At 38.7% G+C, this 23,499-nt stretch overlaps 1 protein-coding gene across 3 annotated transcripts in view; it reads left to right on the top strand.

The window, feature by feature from the left end:
* Positions 1 to 23,499, top strand: part of LOC135469761 (rho GTPase-activating protein 45-like) — a 75,245-nt gene that overhangs the window by 11,463 nt on the left and 40,283 nt on the right. For all 3 annotated transcript variants that reach the window (XR_010444360.1, XM_064748347.1, XM_064748348.1), the window contains exons 3-8: positions 2,420 to 2,563; positions 4,765 to 4,849; positions 6,265 to 6,325; positions 17,814 to 17,871; positions 18,900 to 19,037; positions 19,467 to 19,531. Coding sequence is in view for 2 of the 3 variants with exons in the window: in XM_064748347.1 (XP_064604417.1) it covers positions 2,420 to 2,563; positions 4,765 to 4,849; positions 6,265 to 6,325; positions 17,814 to 17,871; positions 18,900 to 19,037; positions 19,467 to 19,531 (551 nt within the window). In the remaining variant the exon portion in view is untranslated. The remainder of the gene's footprint in view (positions 1 to 2,419; positions 2,564 to 4,764; positions 4,850 to 6,264; positions 6,326 to 17,813; positions 17,872 to 18,899; positions 19,038 to 19,466; positions 19,532 to 23,499) is intronic.

Genomic DNA, 23,499 nt, shown 5'->3' with positions numbered 1-23,499 from the left:
CTGCCTTCACCATATGTGTACATCTAAGATAATTAAATCTGCATACATGTATATCTAAGATAAGGACATCCACCTCCAGCATACATGTAAATCTAAGATAATGACATCTGCCTTCAGCATACATGTACATCTAAGATAATGACATCTGCCTTCAGAATATATGTACATCTAAGATAATTACATCTGCATACATGTATATCTAAGATAAGGACACCCACTTTCAGCATACATGTATATCTAAGATAATGACATCTGCCTTCAGCATACATGTACATCTAAGATAATGACATCTGCCTTCAGCATACATGTACATCTGTGGACAATCTTACTGAGACAATGTTGAATCTGTCTGACTGTTCCAGTATTGTTTTTAGCAAGAGAACTTAATGAATAATTAACTTAAATTTTAAAATGAGTATCGTGACGTAATATGAAGTTTCTGCTTCACTTTGATTTAAATATAAAAACTCATTTTTATTGTTGGGATTTGACAGCCTACTATAGCTAGTCTGATCTCAGAGAGTAAATCTCATTAGATAACATGCTGGTTAACTTTGGTTTTCTGCCCGTCATTGTCAGTCCTAACCATGGTGTCAGTTATAATCTCTCACATTGTCACCACAGACATGCTTGTGTGGTCAAGAGAAAGACAAAGAACTGACCACAGACCTTACGATTACATGCTTTAACCTACTCCATTTTCTTGTCTTTTTATGTACTGTGGTTTTGTGAAAATTCATTTGAAAGACACAGTAACAGTTTTATGTATGCTACTCTCTTGATTTTGCCTCAGTAATTACAGAAAGTTTAGAATAAATGTTGCTTGTGTGCACTCAAGTTTTCCAGAGAGAAGAAACTAAATTGGCTAAGGAACAGCTGTGTTATAGTAATTTTACAAATACTTCAAAGATTTCACTAGTTTTGTTAAGGAAGATGTCTTTAAATGCATTTGTATATCAGACTATATACATCCTTCTATCATCTGCAAGATGAATCTTTGTTAGTTGTTGGTGAAATACGGTCATAGCCCCAAGGACCTTGCTCAATCTGTGGCATCTCATTCCTGTAATCCCAGTTGTCATTACTCATGTGAAGTTGTTATTTAGGTTGCGTATGCAGAACTGTTATAGTATGGCGGCTCATAAGCCAGCTAAAACATTCTCTTATTATTATTGCTTGAAAATGTTGTGTCAAAATAAACACAATGTAAACATGCAAAAAAGATTTGAAAAATTACCTAGAAAAACCAGACCTGTTGTCATAATGTGAGAGTTGCCTCCCCTTTTAGGCTCTTCAACCTGCCCAACCTGTATTCAGGTACAGGTTATGTTTATTTTTTGTTGTTTAAAACTGAATTACATAATCTAAATATACATTTTTTTTTCTGGCATTTTGCCTGCTTGCAATACGAGTTGGGTTTGCCTGCATCGAGCAATTTTACATATGTATGTATATATGTAAGTATGTATACAGGATTTATCAGGGAAGAGAGGTGGTCTTGTCTGTTATCAATGACTTGTTTATATGATGTACTGCTGGGATAGTATGATAGCCAGTTGGAAACTGATCATTTTGCTCTCCCCAGTTCCATATGCTATCATGTACATCATGTCTGCAAAGAAACTCAGGTTTAAAGGAGATATATATATATGAACTACAGGCGAGACTTTACAATGAAACAGGTGGCTTCTGTGCAGTGTGAAGTTGTATAATTATTGATTATGTCGTTATAAGAACATGGGACATAGGGAGTGTGAGGAGGGGTAGATTGTTAAGGATCACTTTCTCTTATTTTACTTCACTTTGGTAAACCCTGGAAGTGAAGAAAGAAACAAGACCGGATCTGGAATCAGCTGTATATTATATCTCTTGGTGGCAGGCCAATGGGGTTGTTGATAACTCTGCCAAGAGATCCATGTATGTCCATGTCAGGAGCTACATGTAGGCATTCCCATGTATACAAGGCAAATAGAATATTAGGCTGTGGTGAATGTCATCTTAGGGAGAGTTCACTGTGTGTACACGTATAGGTCCCGTGTTAGGACGTCCAAAATCATTGTTTAGTTCAGCATGTTTAGAGGCAGATATTACTTACAGTGCTGTAGCTTACATTCCATAGCAATAGAACTTGCAGAATCAGGGAAAATGGGCAAGTTAGCTCTGGACGAAAATAGGGTATGTTGTTGAGTGTGGTGACGGCATCTTGAGGTTGGGGTGAGGTGGAGGTGAATTGGGGGGGTGGGGTGGGGGGAGGGTAAGTTATTATTTAGGCACGTCTCAATTTGCTTCACCAGTAACACGGATTTTTGCTCTAGGTGAAGACCATTCGCTATGATGTTCAGCCTGTTGGAGCTTGTCCCAGACACATGCATGTTGGCGTTCAGTCACACTGTTTTTGTTTTTGTTGTTGTTTGCTCAGAATCCAGTGAAGAAGTGAGGGTACTGGCACATGAGAGACTTGGGGAAGTGCTGAACTTACTTAAATCTGTCCTCCAAACCTACCAGGCTCTCAACTCCACAGACGTCTTCTCTGCCTCGGGGACACTCATAGCCAAAATCAAAAGTGAGTTTATTAAAATGTGTGCATGACAGCGGTGTTTCTTTTTACAGGAGAACTAGTCTGTATACTTGTGATGTTGTACTCATACCTGTGTACACCTGACATTTTACCTTATTTCCGTGCTCATGTCTAAAATGATGCAGATCATTGATATACGCTGTGTTGGAAAATTTACCCTAATACACGGTGCACAGAAGGAGGGGAATCAGGAGTGCTTAGACTATTCTAGTTGATAAATGTTATTCTAATGTGATGTGAAGAGCCACATTCTAGTGTGATATGAAGAGCCAAAGAGGCGTTATGTCACATTCTAGTGTGATGTGAAGAGCCAAAGAGGCGTTATGCCACATTCTAGTGTGATGTGAAGAGCCAAAGAGGCGTTATGTCACATTCTAGTGTGAGGTGAAGAGCCAAAGAGGCGTTATGCCACATTCTAGTGTGATGTGAAGAGCCAAAGAGGCGTTATGTCACATTCTAGTGTGAAGTGAAGAGCCAAAGAGGCGTTATGCCACATTCTAGTGTGATGTGAAGAGCCAAAGAGGCGTTATGTCACATTCTAGTGTGAGGTGAAGAGCCAAAGAGGCGTTATGCCACATTCTAGTGTGATGTGAAGAGCCAAAGAGGCGTTATGTCACATTCTAGTGTGATGTGAAGAGCCAAAGAGGCGTTATGCCACATTCTAGTGTGATGTGAAGAGCCAAAGAGGCGTTATGTCACATTCTAGTGTGAGGTGAAGAGCCAAAGAGGTGTTATGTCACATTCTAGTGTGAGGTGAAGAGACAAAGAGGCGTTATGCCACATTCTAGTGTGAGGTGAAGAGCCAAAGAGGCGTTATGCCACATTCTAGTGTGAGGTGAAGAGCCAAAGAGGCGTCATGCCACATTCTAGTGTGAGGTGAAGAGCCAAAGAGGTGTTATGCCACATTCTAGTGTGATATGAAGAGCCAAAGATGCATTATTCCATATTCTAGTGTGAGGTGGAGAGCCAAAGAGGGGTTATGCCACATTCTAGTGTGATATGAAGAGCCAAAGATGCATTATTCCATATTCTAGTGTGAGGTGAAGAGCCAGAGAGGTGTTATGCCACATTCTAGTGTGATATGAAGAGCCAAAGATGCATTATTCCATATTCTAGTGTGAGGTGGAGAGCCAAAGAGGCGTTACGCCACATTCTAGTGTGATATGAAGAGCCAAAGACGCATTATTCCATATTCTAGTGTGAGGTGGAGAGCCAAAGAGGCGTTATGCCACATTCTAGTGTGATATGAAGAGCCAAAGACGCATTATTCCATATTCTAGTGTGAGGTGGAGAGCCAAAGAGGCATTATGCCACATTCTAGTGTGAGGTGGAGAGCCAAAGAGGCGTTATGCCACATTCTAGTGTGATTCGAAGACCTAAATTGGCATTATGTTACATTCTAGTATGATGTGAAGAGCCAAAAGGGCGTTATGCCACATGTCCCCTGTTCCATTCACTATGTTAGACAACATAATCCTTTCAGTAATCCCTGAAATAATTGTGTGTACAGATTATAGCCATCTGTTTATCCTGTGTACAGATTATAACCACTTGGTTTTTATCCTGTGAGATAATAACCATGTGTTGTTTGTTACGTTTACAGATTATAGCCACCTGTTGTTTATCCTGTGTACAAATTATAACCACTTGGTTTTTATCCTGTGAGATAATAACCATGTGTTGTTTGTTACGTTTACAGATTATAGCCACCTGTTGTTTATCCTGTGTACAAATTATAACCACTTGGTTTTTATCCTGTGAGATAATAACCATGTGTTGTTTATTACGTTTACAGATTATAGCCACCTGTTGTTTATCCTGTGTACAAATTATAACCACTTGGTTTTTATCCTGTGAGATAATAACCATGTGTTGTTTGTTACGTTTACAGATTATAGCCACCTGTTGTTTATCCTGTGTACAAATTATAACCACTTGGTTTTTATCCTGTGAGATAATAACCATGTGTTGTTTGTTACGTTTACAGATTATAGCCACCTGTTGTTTATCCTGTGTTCAAATTATAACCACTTGGTTTTTATCCTGTGAGATAATAACCATGTGTTGTTTGTTACGTTTACAGATTATAGCCACCTGTTGTTTATCCTGTGTACAAATTATAACCACGTGGTTATCCTTTGTATAGATTATAACTACCTGTTGTTTGTTGTTTATCCTGTGTATAGATTATAGCTATGAGGAGGAGGTGGAGGAGGAGAAGAGACAACTGTGTGACGCCATAGATCAGCTGGCCCTGGCCTTCAGCAGCAGGTGAGATCAGTAGTCCACAAGCCAGGCAGTAACCAGCCACAGGGGGGATGTTTTTGCAGGGCAGGCTCTTATTACGAATTGTGAATTTCATGGTATTGGCACCTTAAATGATATTGATGAAAATGAGTGTTTTAAACTGTTCTTTTCTTCTTTTTTTCTGCACAATACTGTATGTTCGATGAAGAATAAAAAAGATATGGAAAAAATATGTCTCTCCTTGAAGTTGTGAATGAATGAAGCATTGAAGAGGGTAACTTTGTCAAATTGTACAATTTGTTCTTCCTAGAAGACATCTATAAAATTACATTAACAGGTAGAAACAGTATACATGTACAATTCCCTTTTTTAAAATCAGAAAATAGTCAATAACATGCCACTTCATAAATAGGCTGGAATCATAAATAAATGATAGCTGTATGTGGTGGTGGTGTTTTGATTTTGCATTCATGTCTGTGAATCAAGTTCTTGACAAGGGTGTTTGAGACTTACTGCAATATGTCACTTAAGGCATGTGTGTCATCTCTTCCTTTGAGTCATTTGTCCATGTTCTGTCATCTTCTGTTGTCCTTTGCCCATGTTCGGTTATTTTCTTTCGAGTCATTTGCCCATGTTCTGTCATTTTTTTTCCGAGTCATTTGCCCATGTTCTGTCATTTTCTTCCGAGTCCTTTGCCCATGCTCTGTCATTTTCTTTCGAGTCATTTGCCTATGTTTTGTCATTTTCTTTTGAGTGCTTTGCCCATGTTCTGTCATTTTCTTTTGAGTCATTTGCCCATGTTTGGTCATCTTCTCGTGAGTCATTTGCCCATGTTTTGTCATTTTCTCAGGAATCATTTGCCCATGTTTTGTCATCTTCTCTGGAGTCATTTGCCCATGTTCTGTCATTTTCTTTTGAGTCATTTGCCCATGTTCTGTCGTCTTCTCTGGAGTCCTTTGCCCATGTTCTGTCATTTTCTCAGTAATCATATGCCCATGTTTTGTCATCTTCTCTGGAGTCATTTGTCTATGTTTTGCCATTTTCTGTGGAGTCATTTGCCTATGTTTTGTCATCTTCTGTGCAGTCATTTGCCCATGTTCTGTCATCTTCTCAGGAATCACTTGCCCATGTTCTGTCGTCTTCTCTGGAGTCATTTGCTCATGTTTTGTCATCTTCTCTGGAGTCATTTGCCCATGTTCTGTCATCTTCTGTGGAGCCATTTGCATATGTTTTGTCATCTTCTGTGGAGTCATTTGCATATGTTTTGTCATCTTCTCTCGAGTCATTTGCCCATGTTCTGTCATCTTCTGTGGAGTCATTTGCATATGTTTTGTCATCTTCTCTGGAGTTATTTGCCCATGTTTTGTCATCTTTTCTGGAGTCATTTGCCAATGTTTTGCCATCTTCTCTGGAGTCATTTGCACTTGTTCTGTCCACAGTGTGTCAGAATATCTGATGGGAGACACAGAAGTTCCAGAGGAAGGTGATGTGAAAACAAAGGTAGGTAACTCTGAGAGTATATAGCATTTCCACTTTGTAGTTAAGGTAGTCTCCTTAGCTGGTGATGCCCCTTTTGATGTTCAACTTTCTGCTGTTAATACAGTATGTGGAGAATGCTCTGGTGGTGTTTTCAGCAAAGTCTGATGAAACCTTGTAAGTAAATACAAATATGTGAGGCCGAAGCCGATCCATCATGAGCCAGATGTGATGATTGTTGGTTTGATCAGTTTGTCTAATAATAGAGTGTTTCATGTTGTTTGCTTATTTATTATTCATTATAGTTTTACAGGATTATTTCTCTTCATGCCATCAATTACCTTGTTTTGAATTTTGTCTGTATAATGTATGGAGCTGTTATAAACTTTGGGACAACAGTCGTCACTCATAAACAGTCTTGTGTTTTGTATTTCTGGCCAGCGTCTTCAAACACATGTTTGTTGTCATAATCCAGATGGTTTATGCAATCAATCACGTGATTTGTAGCAAAAATCCTGTAGAAAAAAGACAGTATATTGTACATGTTTGTCAATCAGAGCGTTAAATTGTTGTAATCTGCAATTACAATGCAGATTATTCCTTGTGTGATCTTCTTAATTTGGTGAAGAGGAGCTACAGGTATCTTTGTGTTTGTAAGTCATGAAGTAATTTATGAATTTGGATTCCCAGTATGTTTTCTTATTACCATGGCTAATGATATTTTGATGATCCATGAGAAATTAGATTTACATATCGATGACAGGTACACTTTGAATATGTACACTTAGGTGTCCTGATCATTTGAATCATCACATATCTTAGACATAATAACTATGTGTACCCTTATTCCTCAACCTTTTCGCATATGAAAGACCAACTTTCAGTGCAATTTTTTCTCATTTTACATTTGATTTTGGAGACAAATCTACATTGGTTGGATTGGCGAATTTTGGTGCTTCACAAAAAATATAATTTTATCATTCTGCACAGCATAATGCCTTCAGAATATGCTTGAATAAACACAAACATGCAAAAAGTTGAAGAATTACAGTACTTATACATCACTAACATTGCCAGACCAGAAGAAAAAGAAGGCAGCTGTTGGAACTATGTATTAAAATTTCTTGGGCACAATGTAAGGATAAAGTGTACAGTCGCAAACGAGTCCATGTTATATGTACATGCATGTTATAGGCTGGTAAATGTAGTCAGTACTAGCCAGTGTCTCCATGAGCTGTTGTGCTGGTACTCCCTGGTGCTGGGACTCCCTGGTGCTGGTACTCCCTGGTGCCGGTATTCCCTGGTGCCTATACTTCGTAGTGCTGGTACTCCCTGGTGCTGTCATGGCTGAGGTATAATCAGGCCTATTTTAGTCATACATGTACGGCCAATACAGGGATGAGTCCAGGGACTCTATCCATAGGCCTGACCAACATTGTCTTAAAGAGAGAGGGAAACATCCTGAATGTGACTGATTAGAATGTGACCCTTAGATTAGTTATACTGGGAATGAAAGTCCTTTGCTTTTAATATCTTAGGATGTTTTAGCAGCGAGCTTTAATTTTTGTTAATAAAGCGTAAGGCCCCAAACCGAGAAAAGAAGTGAGATCTGCATACAGGTCACCATATTTTGAACCCACATGTAGTTAGCCATTGAGAAGGCAGAGTTCAGGATACTATTGCGGTAGTTTATTTGTGAGCACATGACTTACAGAGCACATTATGTTCAGCTCATCATAAATAGGAGATTAGAATTGCATCATAAGCAAGCGTGTGTGTAGTAAAACTACAACTTCTGCTGATTCCAGAGTCGCGTTGTTACTTTGCATACACTAGCAATTGAGACCTGACACGACCATCCCCTGTATGTGGCAGCAGACTTGGAGATCAAGGTGAACATTATGATCTGTCGAAGGCCTCGAGTAGCCTCGCTTTATGACTGCAGTTTGTGTTAGCAGAACATGGCAGCCCCCGTGTATGTGTATTTACCTGTCACTAAACACGCCATTTTACCTGTTTACCTGTGTTTAGCAAATGGTTAATTGCTTACAAAAAAAAATCAAACAAGATCACAAAGATAAACCTGTAAAAATGCAAATTTTCAGGACAGAGTCAACATTGATTGATTAATTGTTCATTTGTTGACATTCTGCCTTTTTTAGCATTATTTTTAGCATATCTTTATGCATAAATTCTACTGAAAAAGTGCTTTAGTGGTTAAAAAGGTTGAAGATGTGGATTAAATTTCAACAGGCCTTGCAAAAATTAAGGAGAAAAAACAACAGGAGAAAAATAAAGGCAGTGATTACATTATCTTAGCACTGCAGATGTTATCAGTCTCAGACAGTCATATCTTTAAGTCACATCAATGGTAGAATAGGCTGAATTGTTAGTGAGTTATCATCAGTAGGTCAGTGTTCTGAGAGGTTGAACTGTAGGGTAATCAGCTCAGCGTACATAGAAAACCTGGAAGCGTAAGCTTGTTGTGGCTAGCGGGTAATTTGGTACATCAATCCTAGAATTGGCTGAATTGTCAGCGAGTTGTCATCAATAGGTCAGTGTTCTTGGGGCCTGGAGTGTAGGGTAATCAGCTCAGCATACACAGAAAACCTGGAAACGTAAGCTTGTTGTGGCTAGTGGGTAATTTGGTACATCAATGCTAGAATTGGCTGAATTGTCAGCGAGTTGTCATCAATAGGTCAGTGTTCTCAGGGCCTGGAGTGTAGGGTAATCAGCTCAGCATACACAGAAAACATGGAAACGTAAGCTTGTTGTGGCTAGCGGGTAATTTGGTACATCAATGCTAGAATTGGCTGAATTGTTAGTGGGTAATCAGCTCAGCGTACACAGAAAATCTGGAAACACCTAAGCTTGCTTCAGTTGTCAGAAAATTGAAAGTTGGTCCAGTGTGATTGACTAAAAATCCAACATCATCTAAAAGTAGTCATTGCCACTAGACCTTTGCATTATTCTTGGTAGTGGATGTTGTGGCTAGCAGGCATTTTGACACTAATTCCTCTACATACATACATGTGTATAATAATGCATAATAGAAATGGTTTCTAAAACTAGATTCATCGTGAATGGTTGTGCTGGATTCGGTAACCATTTCTCTGGGTTTCCCATATTATATTTAATAATGTTTTATCTAGAGATTACATATCGGAGAAAATTGATGTAATATTTTTTGATGTTTGCTGATGAGAAATAGACGTAAGTTCCTGGAGATAAAGTCACAGGCCTAGAAGATAGAAGTGTACGCGGATGGCAGGTAAGAGATGCTGGGACAAATAACATTTAGATTATCCCACCTGGGTAATTTCTCTTTACTTATGTTGTATACATGGCATCCTGTAATTGTTTGGGGGATGAATATAGAAAGCTCATACAAAATTGTTTTTGTTATCCTTGAATGGATAGTTCCCATTGACATATGAGGCCTTTGTGTCATCGCTGAGAACAGATATGATACCTCAGATTTGATATAAACATAGAATGTCAGAGGAGACATACATGGCTATGCGTAATTCATACACTGCTCCATGTATGTGTCATGTGAGTGTTCAAGTAATGGATATGTAGGAAGTATGCTGGGGAGAAGGGCAACTATTGTGTATCAGTCCTAACTCATTTATTTCTGCCCCAAATAAAGCTAACTGAGCAAGATGTGTTTGTTCAGAGTTAGTACAGCATGCAGAAAATGAATTACTCTATTTCACTTAAAAAGTTTAGCTTTTGTCAAGTGACAAATTTTGCTTCATTCTGACTGATTCATCTATCTTGTAGGGCAACTTAACAGTTTTTGTGTAAAGTTTAATTTCTTATGAGAAAAACGTAAGAGTTAACATCAAAAATGTCATTCCAAAGCCTTTGTGATTCTGAAAGTGCATTTTTAGAGGCCAAACTTTAGGTGAAATACTGTAATATATTTGACTCTCAAAGTGAAATTTTTGCTACTTTATGAGTTGATTGCAGGAGTCAACACAAGGGCATCTGCATTTTTTTGTATTAATATATGTTTTAAATCAGAAAGCACAAATTCCTAATAGCTGTGACGTCCCTCACACAGTTGATGCTGTCGTGTTCACTGACAACTTGTTATTGGGAATGGCCCATGTTAAAAGATATAGGTGGTCAAAAATTACAGAGAAAAGGATGGAGAGAGGGCATCACAGGGCTAAAAAGGTAGGTGGTCAAAAATTACAGAGCCACAGACCGAGAGAGGACCTTACAGAGCTGAAAAGGTAGGTGGTCAAAAACTACAGAGAAACGGACTGAGGGAGGGCATTACAGAGCTGAAAAGGTAGGTGGTCAAAAACTACAGAGAAACGGACTGAGGGAGGGCATTACAGAGCTGAAAAGGTAGGTGGTCAAAAACTACAGAGAAACGGACTGAGGGAGGGCATTACAGAGCTGAAAAGGTAGGTGGTCAAAAACTACAGAGAAACGGACTGAGGGAGGGCATTATAGAGCTGAAAAGGTAGGTGGTCAAAAACTACAGAGAAACGGACTGAGGGAGGGCCTTACAGAGCTGAAAAGGTAGGTGGTCAAAAACTACAGAGAAACGGACTGAGGGAGGGCCTTACAGAGCTGAAAAGGTAGGTGGTCAAAAACTACAGAGAAACGGACAGAGAGAGGGCCTTACAAAGCTAAAAAGGTAAACTCTATCAATTATTCACAAATGTATTGTGTTTCACCGCTGTCCATCAGCGTCAGACGTTGTTGAATTCAACTCCAGAAATAATGGGTGCAAAACAGTTGTCATAAATAGGCAGAGTCTGTGTTTAATTTTGTTTCTGTGATGAAACCAGTAAGTGCAGTAGTTGTATCTACCATCAAGATAATAGCCAATTGTCATCACCCAAGGGAAGAAAACACAAACATATCCTGCTATATGTATGAGAATATTCTAGTGAGATACCCTGTATGCACAAACATGACAGGTGTAATGTATGTTTCTGATAAAAGTGTGAGGAGAATGTGTGTACTACATGGACTTTTTATGGGAGAATTATCTCTTTTTTTTCATCTTTCATCTTTTTTCCCCCTTTCATTGCCCAATGCAATCATTCCATAGGATAAAATACATCCAATGTTAACTTCATCTCTGCAGACACATTGAGAGTCTATGGTACTAGCCTGCTGTTATTAACACAATTTATTTTTTGTACTCTGTGAGACTGGTTACCAGTCAATGTTCAGGGTCCAGGGTGGGAGTGTATCAGTTGACAGCGGGTAGTGCTGGTAGGGGGATATTAGAGGAGGTTGGGTGTGGGGAGGGGGAGTCTGTGGGGGTGGAGTGTGGAGGCTGTCCCAGGCAGAGTTACACACAGAGGTGACATCCTCTTACACACTGCTTCACATTACATCTAGGTAGATATTTATACACACTGTGTGTCTACCCTAATTAATGTTTTAAACTTTTCATATTCAAAAACACAATATCATACACATTGTGTGCTGAGAAGCAGTCCTTTTGTTGGATGTAAAAATGAGTTCTCTTTATGACCCAAATTCAGCCCAGTACAAAACATGTAATATTTATGTGTGCGTAGAGCTGTTGATATTCGTTGATGCGGCTGGCCCAGTGTGGCATGAAAATAACAGGGGAAAAGGTGAAGACGAGTAAGATAGCGCCTCAGCCACCAAAATAAACCTGCCCATAACGTGTGATAAATCATAGCAGCCCAGCTTTCCAGCCTGCAGTGACAAGTCAGAGTTGAGGCAAAATGTGTTTTTGTGAAGGGAATACCGCTAATTGAAAGCATACAGAGCAAGGAGTATTGGCTTGCAGTGTCAGCCCTAAAGATGTCTGTACTTAAGATAAGCGTTTGTTATGGACAGCATTAAGGACATGCTCATGGGATGCTGGGGAACTGTTTTTTCATCCTGGTCATGCTCCATTGACCGGCTATTTTCACCACCCATATCAATGGGGTGATTGTTTGTCTGACATGATCTGAGTTCTAAGACAGCCTTGGGAAACCCGGCCATAATAATCAGTCTGTGTTTTAATATAAGAGGAAGTTATTTCCTGTCCATATTTATCGTCATGACTGTCCATATTTAGAGCAGCCTGTTTCCAGTAGCAGAGGCTGGAGTAGTACTAAACAAGGTATTACGCTGGTACTCCTTACACGGGTTACACCATTGGGCGTAACAGGCTTCATTACTTCCTAGGGATGTTATAAATCCTACTACATGTATAGCTCTCATGGGGTCTGAGCAAAATCTGCTGGCAGTAGGAGTTGGGCTCCTCTGCTCATTGCCTTGGGTTGTTTGACAGAGCATGGCTGTATCTTTGAGGATTTCTACCCTGTAGTGTGGAAAGGCTTGAATATCTGACCAGCTTTGACCATTGCTCAAATAGGTGAGCGTGGCTTACCCTGGACAGTATGAAGAACAACTGTGGCTATCAGATCTGAAGTCCTCCCAGCTTGCCTGCCTCTGACCTCCCAGCCTGGGGTACTTGTGTCTGTTTACATGTACATACTGTACACACGGATATATGTACATGTATGTACCCCTGAAGCCCTGTTTTTACAACGAAAATGTAGCTTGCATGGTCAGACGGCCTTACATTGGTCTTATACACCAGGACTGGACCAGAAAGTATTGGTTACCAGGGGTTGTTGTCAGTCTGATCTAAGGTAAATCGGCAGTAAGATTACAGAGTTTATGATTGCTCACATTACCTTCATTAGACTTTTATAATGTGTTACCTGTGTTGGCACCACCACTATAGAGAACCTACATGTATGATTGGTCCAGAGTCATTCATTGTAAAACTGACCCTTACCAGTGATTTGGACTGAGTCCTATGCTTCATGCAGCAGTTTGATGCATCATACCTGTTGGATATCGCTCATTTACCAGTTAAGGTGTTCCTGATTTGGGGATATTCACTGTCATTGTTATCAGTTTCACCGGCTACCTTGATCACTTTGTTGTTGGGTTACCTGCAAATTACCTGTACCTGTACCTGACCAGAGTCATCCTTTTTCACAGGCTACCTAAAATCAGTTGAATGTGGGGTTACCTGTAAGTGACAAACTAGTCAGTTTCACCAGCTACCTTAATGAGTTGTATATGGGGCTACCTGGTGGGGCTACCTGTAAATGACAAACTCATCAGTTTCACCAGCTGCTTTGACGAGTTGGATGTTGTGTTACTTGTAATGTACAACTACCTGACCGTCCACATGCACCTGATCAGGTCACACACTGATTAATCATGATGAAGAAGAAGACTTACGTACTCTGGGTAAGATTGTTTGCATGGACTTACTCTCACCTACATTATGTATTTTAAATGTGCTTAAAATGATTTACCAGAGTGCTGCTGTGGCAGTTCACAATATTGTAGAAAGAACTAAGTTGTGAATACATTTTTCTGTTAAGTTTTAATAACGGAATTATATATCTTATTTACAATTTTGGACACCTGAATAGTGATAATTCAGTGTGAATGTGATTTGTGAAATGTTGGAATACACATTTTACAGAACTAATGTGCAATATGACTGCAACTTTCCACAGTATAGCAACCTTTCAGAAACAGTATATTTGTTATTATAATATTGAGACACTTGCCACGATGTATATTATAACATGTAGACACTTGCCACAATGTATATTATCATATGTAGACACTTGCCACAGTGTATATTATAATATGTAGACACTTGCCACAATGTATATTATAATATATAGACACTTGCCACAATGTATGTTATAATATGTAAACACTTGCCACAGTGTATATTATAACATGTAGACACTTGCCACAGTATATTATAATGTGTAGGCACTTGCCACAGTGTATATTATAATATGTAGACACTTTCCACAGTGTATATTATAATATGTAGACATTTTGCACAGAGTATATTATAATTCATAGGCACTTGGCACAGTGTATATTATAATATATAGACACTTGCCACAATGTATGTTATAATATGTAAACACTTGCCACAGTGTATATTATAACATGTAGACACTTGCCACAGTGTATATTATAATGTGTAGGCACTTGACACAATGTATATTAGGCTTCTCTGCTTACCACCTCCTGAACCTGTCCTCCTGTGTGGCTCAGTGGAGGCTTACAAGGGGTTAAAACTATTATTTGCTCATCTGTTATGGAATGTTTTACATTGTGCTGTCACCTGCCATGATGGTGATACCCTATATCCCTGCTGTATAGAATTCAGTGTAGTTGTACTGGGTTAAACTGGGTTAAAAAGCAGCAAAGCTCTGCCATGGTTATTGTAACCAGCAGAACTGTTACAGATGCACTTTTTAAACAGGCTGGTTTGTGTGAACTCAAAACACATTAACCTTGCATTCTGTGAAAATGTATAAACATACATGTATATAAATAACAAACAGGTATTTGGATTTTCGGATAAATAAATAATTATGCCGCCGCTTGCACCATTATAACAGTAGTCGATCAAACTTTGTGTGAAAAATGAATGTTCAGACCAAAGGTACCCAAATTCCTCCAGCTTTCCCCACACGAAAGAGCAACTTTTTGGGGGGAAACAAAATTTTATTGGTTGGATGGAACCATTTCAGGGCTTTGCAAAATGTATAATTTTATCAGTCTACATGGAATAATGTCTTCAGAGTATGCATGAATACAGGCTTGCCACCAGGTGAGAAGTTTGGAGAATTACAGTATTAGGGTTTATATAGGGTTTAACCAGCCCTCTGTAGTGTCACATGAAAGGTAGATTCAGCCTGATGATTTTCCCTTGGGCTCTCCCTAGTTTCAACAAGTGAAAAAAAAACACCTTTTAGTTAAATAAATGTGTTAATTAAGTTTATACTTTGAAAGTGAAATCAAGGTTTATTCTATGTGTTTGAGCAGGAAAGAGTTTTGGTAATAATGAATCCAAAATGGTACATGTAGCTGGAATCAGCTAGGCAGCAGAGAGTTGAAATTAAGGATAAAATTTTCACTTTAATCAAATTTAATTTTGACCTATGTGCTTTTTTAATTTTTGGTGTAGACTTTTAAATGAAGTTTTAATCTGATGTATGATGGTTTTGAAGATTCAAACCTAACAAAGACTTAGACATATGTTGTCTAACCAGTGGTATGTAACAGTGACTCAAGAGAGATCTTTACCAGTGAGTTTCTGTAGAGCTACCAAGAGCACTTATAACCTATATCTTTCATACTTAGCTGCAGTAATTAGTGAGGTTGATAAGTACCACAGTGCTCACAAGGTACAGGAACAGTATACAGCCCATGAAAGCGGCTTCTGAGCCTGAGGGATAGAGCCATATAACCACTGAAGTTTTCACATATGTTGATCAAGAAGCTTCCCTCTTAGTAACTATGTGTGCAGCTTTAAACTTAATGGAACGTGTCATCCCTAAAAATGGCCTAATGCCATAGGCAATGTCTATGTCTGGCTTTGGCCAAATGGGGGTTAACTAAGTCAGAATGTACCTTGGTTATTTCGGCTTTATTTACTGTCAGTTAAAATCAACTTTCCTTGCAAATAAAGAGTTAGGGTTCACCTAAATATTACATCTCAGTTTGTACAAAGTGGTAGTCTTTAAGCAATGTTCAGGTGATGCTTGTAAATCTCTGTGTGACAGGCAAGTCATGCACAGAACCCCAGGGTGAGAAAACAGGGGGGGGGGGGGGGGGGTGACGAGTGGAAGAGTATTGTGGTCAATCAGTCTGAATTCAAATCTATTTATCTCAGTCCATAATACATACATGGAATGAAGCTTGTCTTATATTTGAAGCTGCTGCACTACATGTATGGTAAAGGTTATATGTGATGTGTGAGTGGCCTGGGCTGGACAGTGTTTGTACAAAATGGTCCAATAAACTGGATGAATTAATCAGGATGAAGCAAAACGTGTCAGTTGAAAAATGCTAAACTTCAGCTGAAATATCATATATAAAGTCACTTGAAAAATGCTAAACTTCAGCTGAAATATCATATATAAAGCCTGTATTCAGTAACTTGGACCATTTGTAGTAGTGTAATGCCAAACCTGTTGTTTATTTGATATACATTTTGACCATTGGCCTTAGACCTTAACCTAGACCACAAACCTCCACTTGTGACCCTTGACCTCATATACAGCATTGGTTGATCTCGGGTAACAGGGTTGATGATTTTTGACACCTATCAGAACTCACTGTATTATCAAGGGGCCAGTTTTATGAAGATGACTAAGCTAAGTTTTCCCTTAACTACCATGACAACTTAGCTTAGGACAACATAACACTTAAGTATACTTCATGAACCCGGCCCCAGAAAAAAGTTTGAATGTGCCTTGTAGCTTGGTTGTCACAAGTCCTGATGAGAGATCTTTCATGTATAGTCTATACATATATGTAATGTTCACAGTTATAAGGAGGGTATTAGTCATTTTTATGTGTAAACTTACTCTGCCATACATGACAATTAATTGACACAGCTAATGGCCATAATTATGTAAAAATATTAAATAAACTGTAGTATTGCTTTCTGGACATTTGGACAGGAACAGTCTATTTACATTGCTATCAAATCAGTCCTAGAGGAAGCTGCTGGGTGGAAATGTTGTCCAGTACTTCACATCTGTTGAAGTAGTCTTGAGAAAAAACATATACATGTGTATTGAATTTGCTCACCATTACCTCTGAAGTTTGTTTGCTATTCCTTTGCCTAAACACTGGGGATGTTCAAGCGATGGTATTTCATGTTGCGTAAGACAAGTGCTATAGCCATAGGCCATATTTTGAAAGCCCATCTCCGTTAACACTAAATCACCCAAAGTGTTTGTACCCGCTATCATCGTATTCTTCATCGCCCTTAACCTCTCCCACAGATGTTCAGAATACTGCCCTGTCTTCTCCCATTAGGGTTAAGCTCAGTGGAAAGTATAGAAAAAAAATCCTGTTTGAAAATAACTTGCAAGGCACTTGATGTAGAGTACCGTAGATAGCACAGGCCATAGGTATACAGTGGAATGCCATGTTACATCAGGCTTCTGTCATAATGGGGGGTGTATTAAAACATATCAACTCTCTCTACTCGTGGCAAAGGTATATTTCTTGTGCAGTTGATTTATTTATTCCACTGGTGTTAAAGAGCCATGGTCAAGAATTTTTATGATGGCACTCGTGTTTATGGGATGAAGAAAGCCGGGCAACTGTGTGGAGTAAATCATGAGAATGAGCACCTGCGAATTCCTGCGTGTTCTCATGATAAAGTTGTTAAAGTCATTGTAGTATCTCTTTTGAAGGGAAGTTGACATGGATGCCAGTAAAATGCTTCTAGCAATTAAGACACAAGAAGTATTAACATTATGTGGCAGTTTTCTGATAACCCCTCAGACTACTTGCATCAGGTTGATGGCATGGTGGTATTGTATTGGTTAACTTTGTGTCTGTGCGTTCCATCCATGTGTCTGCTATTGTACATCCATAATAATATCACACATTCTGAATGTGATCACAATGGGTTCTGATCCTCCAGTCTCTTGTATTTCAGTCCTGTGACAATTTAGCCTCTGTCCCTGGAGAACTAACTGAAGGAGAATTTAAGCAGGGTAAGTTCACTTTTTATGAAATCATATTTTTGCCTAGACTAACACTTTCAAGGGGCGTGACAAAACAAACATTTAACTGACTTTTGTATACTTTTAGCCAAGCTTATGTCATACAATGAGTGCCAGCGTTCAATAAGAGGGAAGCAATTTTAAACAAAATGTTAGGGGTGGTATCTTAAAAAGTGCTACAACTATTGAGATCAGGGTTTTCACACATAAAGAGCACAATAACATGAGGGGGATATTCCATCATTGATTCGGTGTGTACATGTTAAATACCATAAATTACTAAATTCCTGACAAAAGGTAAAACATTTACTCTAAGAACTAGACTGGAGGACAGTGTTTTGTGTGTGATACATTTTAAGGGGAAATTTAGGAGTGGACTGCGTGGGATAGTGGTAGATATGACATAGTTGTAGACCAACTCTTTTTCAAAAGAAAAACTCAACATCAAGTTTGTGAATTGTAAGTTTAATACAGATAAATGTATTTGAGTTGCAAATTTCATGTTTTTGGTTCAGTAGATTGAGTCCAATGAATGTCAAACTACGAGGTTTCTGTATTAGCACTAACTAACCAAAATTTAAAGGATGCAAAGAAACTCTAAAAATCAGATTATGTTAATGAGGGGAATGAAAAAAAATTCAAAAAAAAAAGTTAACAAAGATGCCCGTTCATTTTATGCATGTTTTCTGTCAATATTTTGACGTTTCCAGAAGTGACGTCCACAGTAAACTTTCCGGCTTTGCGTGATCCACTTGACAAGCATAGAAAAAAAAACAACTTTTATTTGTATGTAGAAGAACACAACCTCATTTGTGTATCAAGAAATAAAAAGTATATGTTTAATTTATCATTTTATGGATAGAAATTTCAACTTTTTATTCTTTTAAACTTGTTTTATTTCTCATTTCATTCATATACTGTTTTTGCTACTGCTTCTGTTTGAGTTATTTTAATTATTTCTGTTTGGGTTGGTTGTGTTTTTTTTTTTACAAATCCTATCATTGCTTACCTGTGTACAGGTCACTTGTCTGCAGAGGATGTAAACATGATCTTAGCACAGCTAGAAGCTGGAGTTGACCTGGCCTTACAGAGAGCCAAGGCCTGGTCCAAGTATGCCAAAGATGTTGTCTCCTATATAGAGAGAAAATGTCAGTTTGGTAAGACATTTTATTACTTATAAATACATATAGGTGAAACGTCAGGATTTCCATTATTGATTAATTGTTTATTCCTGTATTTGATATTGCTTTTGGTATATTTTGATATTTAGCACCCAGACGCCATGATGTTGAAAACGAAACATTTTAATGACGGCCTAATATGAGATAGTCAGAATGACGTCATAATACATGTTCTGTTGGTTTTTTTTTTTTTTTGTATTTCTATGAATGATATTTTACGTGTTGTTTTATGTTATGAAGCACAAAAATTACATACTATAAAGTCAAATGGTCTCAAATAAAACATGGTAAAAAAACTTGACCATTGAGAATTATAGCTGTATATGAGTACATGTACTTGTCAGTCGTGAGTGGAGTAATTCACGTAATCATGTGTCATGTTGGATCATTAATTTGTCATTTCAGAGTCTGATTATGCCAAAAACCTGACCCGCCTTGCACAGAGTATGAAACAGCCGTTAACAGAAGAGGTGAGTACATGGCAAGAGAAAGGCAGCTGGACTAGGTGGACTCATCATCCGCTGTATCAGCAATAAGCTAAATTTAGAATTCCAGAAGGGCAGGTGGACTAGGCTGAAAATTGTGGACTTGTCACACACTGTATCAGCAATAAGCTAAATTTAGCATTCCAGAAGGGTAGGTGGACTAGGCTGAAAATGGTGGACTTCTCACACACTGTATCAGCAATAAGCTAAATTTAGCATTCCAAAAGGGCAGGTGGACTAGGATGAAAATTGTGGACTTGTCACACACTGTATCAGCAATAAGCTAAATTTAGAATTCCAAAAGGGCAGGTGGACTAGGCTGAAAATTGTGGACTTGTCACACACTGTATCAGCAATAAGCTAAATTTAGAATTCCAAAAGGGCAGGTGGACTAGGCTGAAAATGGTGGACTTGTCACACACTGTATCAGCAATAACTAAATTTAGAATTCCAAAAGGGCAGGTGGACTAGGCTGAAAATGGTGGACTTGTCACACACTGTATCAGCAATAAGCTAAATTTAGAATTCCAAAAGGGCAGGTGGACTAGGCTGAAAATTATGGACTTGTCACACACTGTATCAGCAATAAGCTAAATTTAGCATCCCAAAAGGGCAGGTGGACTAGGCTGAAAATTGTGGACTTGTCACACACTGTATATGAGCAATAAGCTAAATTTAGCATTCCAAAAGGGCAGGTGGACTAGGATGAAAATTGTGGACTTGTCACACACTGTATCAGCAATAAGCTAAATTTAGAATTCCAAAAGGGCAGGTGGACTAGGCTGAAAATTGTGGACTTGTCACACACTGTATCAGCAATAAGCTAAATTTAGAATTCCAAAAGGGCAGGTGGACTAGGATGAAAATTGTGGACTTGTCACACACTGTATCAGCAATAAGCTAAATTTAGCATTCCAAAAGGGCAGGTGGACTAGGCTGAAAATGGTGGACTTGTCACACACTGTATCAGCAATAAGCTAAATTTAGAATTCCAAAAGGGCAGGTGGACTAGGCTGAAAATTGTGGACTTGTCACACACTGTATCAGCAGTAAGCTAAATTTAGCATTCCAAAAGGGCAGGTGGACTAGGCTGAAAATTGTGGACTTGTCACACACTGTATCAGCAATAAGCTAAATTTAGCATTCCAGAAGGGTAGGTGGACTAGGCTGAAAATGGTGGACTTCTCACACACTGTATCAGCAATAAGCTAAATTTAGCATTCCAAAAGGGCAGGTGGACTAGGATGAAAATTGTGGACTTGTCACACACTGTATCAGCAATAAGCTAAATTTAGAATTCCAAAAGGGCAGGTGGACTAGGCTGAAAATGGTGGACTTGTCACACACTGTATCAGCAATAAGCTAAATTTAGAATTCCAAAAGGGCAGGTGGACTAGGCTGAAAATGGTGGACTTGTCACACACTGTATCAGCAATAAGCTAAATTTAGAATTCCAAAAGGGCAGGTGGACTAGGCTGAAAATGGTGGACTTGTCACACACTGTATCAGCAATAAACTAAATTTAGAATTCCAAAAGGGCAGGTGGACTAGGCTGAAAATTGTGGACTTGTCACACACTGTATCAGCAATAAGCTAAATTTAGAATTCCAAAAGGGCAGGTGGACTAGGCTGAAAATGGTGGACTTCTCACACACTGTATCAGCAATAAGCTAAATTTAGAATTCCAAAAGGGCAGGTGGACTAGGCTGAAAATTATGGACTTGTCACACACTGTATCAGCAATAAGCTAAATTTAGCATTCCAAAAGGGCAGGTGGACCAGGCTGAAAATTGTGGACTTGTCACACACTGTATCAGCAATAAGCTAAATTTAGCATTCCAAAAGGGCAGGTGGACTAGGATGAAAATTGTGGACTTGTCACACACTGTATCAGCAATAAGCTAAATTTAGAATTCCAAAAGGGCAGGTGGACTAGGCTGAAAATTGTGGACTTGTCACACACTGTATCAGCAGTAAGCTAAATTTAGTCACACACTGTATCAGCAAACACTCAGAAGGGCAGGTGGACTGGATGGAATATTGTGTACTGGTCACCCACTGTACATTTGTGAGCAATAAGCTAGTAGAGTTTGGCTAGTATGAAGATCTAGTATGAAGAAGGTGGAAATGTTTCCTATCTCATTTTGTCGCCTTGCATGTTGGCTTATCACATTTTTGTACACAGTTAAGAGGATATAGCAGAGATTTCTAACGAAAAAACCATTGTCGCTGTTCAGATCACATTTGCCAAGAATGGCTCAAATTATTGCCTTCCAGTACTTGCATCGGTGCTATCTATCGTTTTAAAATGAGTTTAAAAAAAAGTTGTGATGTAACCTGTTCATCAGTTTTGGGGAGGGTTATTACTGATTTTGAACATTGACACATTAACTGGCAAGGCTGATACTTCGCTTTGTGACAAAAAGTCGTAAAATGGGGTCCCAGACATTATGTTACGCTCCAGTAGTTTGGTATCTTTTGTCAGTGGACTTTTTTGCCTTTCTTTCTGTGAATCCACGCTGTCATCTACCTTCACTTGTATACCAATGACTTTCGTTCCACGTACAGTTCTAAGTGTCTCTAAGCCAGAATTGTGAATTTTTTTACTGCCGACATTCAAAAATTTCAGTCTGTGTGTAAGAGCTATTTTAGTGTGGTCTAACTGCGTTCACATGAGAAAGCGACTGTGCGTTTGATGTTTTGTGGGTGTGCTGTATAGTCATAAGTTTAGGGTGATGATCAGCACACATCTTCCCATTGTCAGTTTACATCACACTGCTGTATACACACATATGTACATCAGGCGCTTAGATGTGTAGATTGTGGAGGAAAGAAAAACTGTACCAGCGGCTCGTTAATTAGGAGAGTCAGTTACAGGTGTAAATTAGTAACTCGGGCTAGACGGTTCGTCTACACCTTACCCTTATAACTGTTCACAGCAGGTCTTTAATGATGATGGAGGTTGCCTGCCCTCTCGAAGCTTCTGCATTATGTCAAAGAAGTTAGTCAGGTACTGCAGAGGTTTGCCTGACTCTTACGGCTCAGTCTTTGGTGAACCAAAGCCTTAGAAACCCGATTATCATACATGTATAAAGGTGCATGGAATATTGGGAGTCATTGTATGAAACAAGAGACTCAGCATAATTTACAAACCAAAGCCTTAGAAACCCGATTATCATACATGTATAAAGGTGCATGGAATATTGTGAGTCATTTTATGAAACAAGAGACTCAGCATAATTTACAAACCAAAGCCTTAGAAACCCGATTATCATACATGTATAAAAGTGCATGGAATATTGTGAGTCATTGTATGAAACAAGAGACTCAGCATAATTTACAAACCAAAGCCTTAGAAACCCGATTATCATACATGTATAAAGGTGCATGGAATATTGTGAGTCATTGTATGAAACAAGAGCGTAATTTACAAACTAACATAATAATCTTGTGGAGAAAGTTGTGATGGATTATTCTGCAGCAGGTATCATACTACATGCACTGCCAAACAAATACAAAACAGTTACAAAAATCAACAAGAAATTGTCATTCAAGAACTTCTTTCACATATGGAATAAATTACAGTGGCCGTCAACAGGAGTGCAGTTTTGCTGGGGTGATGTGCAGTTTTATCATTACCATGTAGATGACTAAAACGATACATTCACCGCCCTTTTAACACTGTCATTTTGATGTGTTGTGTTGACGTACTGATAATAACTCTATTTTGACATGTTGGATTAATTATAATGTTTTATGGTAATTTTCTCCATCAGCATACTGACAAGTAAGTGGTGTATATGTGTATTAAGTCTGTCAGCTATACACAGCCACCCACTCGTACAGGGACATGTAAACAACTCTTGAGTGAAGAGCTCTCATTACACACTGCTGCTGCTTTAACTTTCCACATATCTCCTGTACAAAAAGTGTACTGGATGGGATTCATTAGC

This window comes from Liolophura sinensis, chromosome 7 (genome assembly GCF_032854445.1).
Source record: "Liolophura sinensis isolate JHLJ2023 chromosome 7, CUHK_Ljap_v2, whole genome shotgun sequence".
Taxonomy (NCBI): Eukaryota; Metazoa; Mollusca; class Polyplacophora; order Chitonida; family Chitonidae; genus Liolophura; species Liolophura sinensis.
The sequence above is the reverse complement of the archived record's forward strand: the minus strand, read 5'-3'. Positions and strand labels throughout refer to the sequence as shown.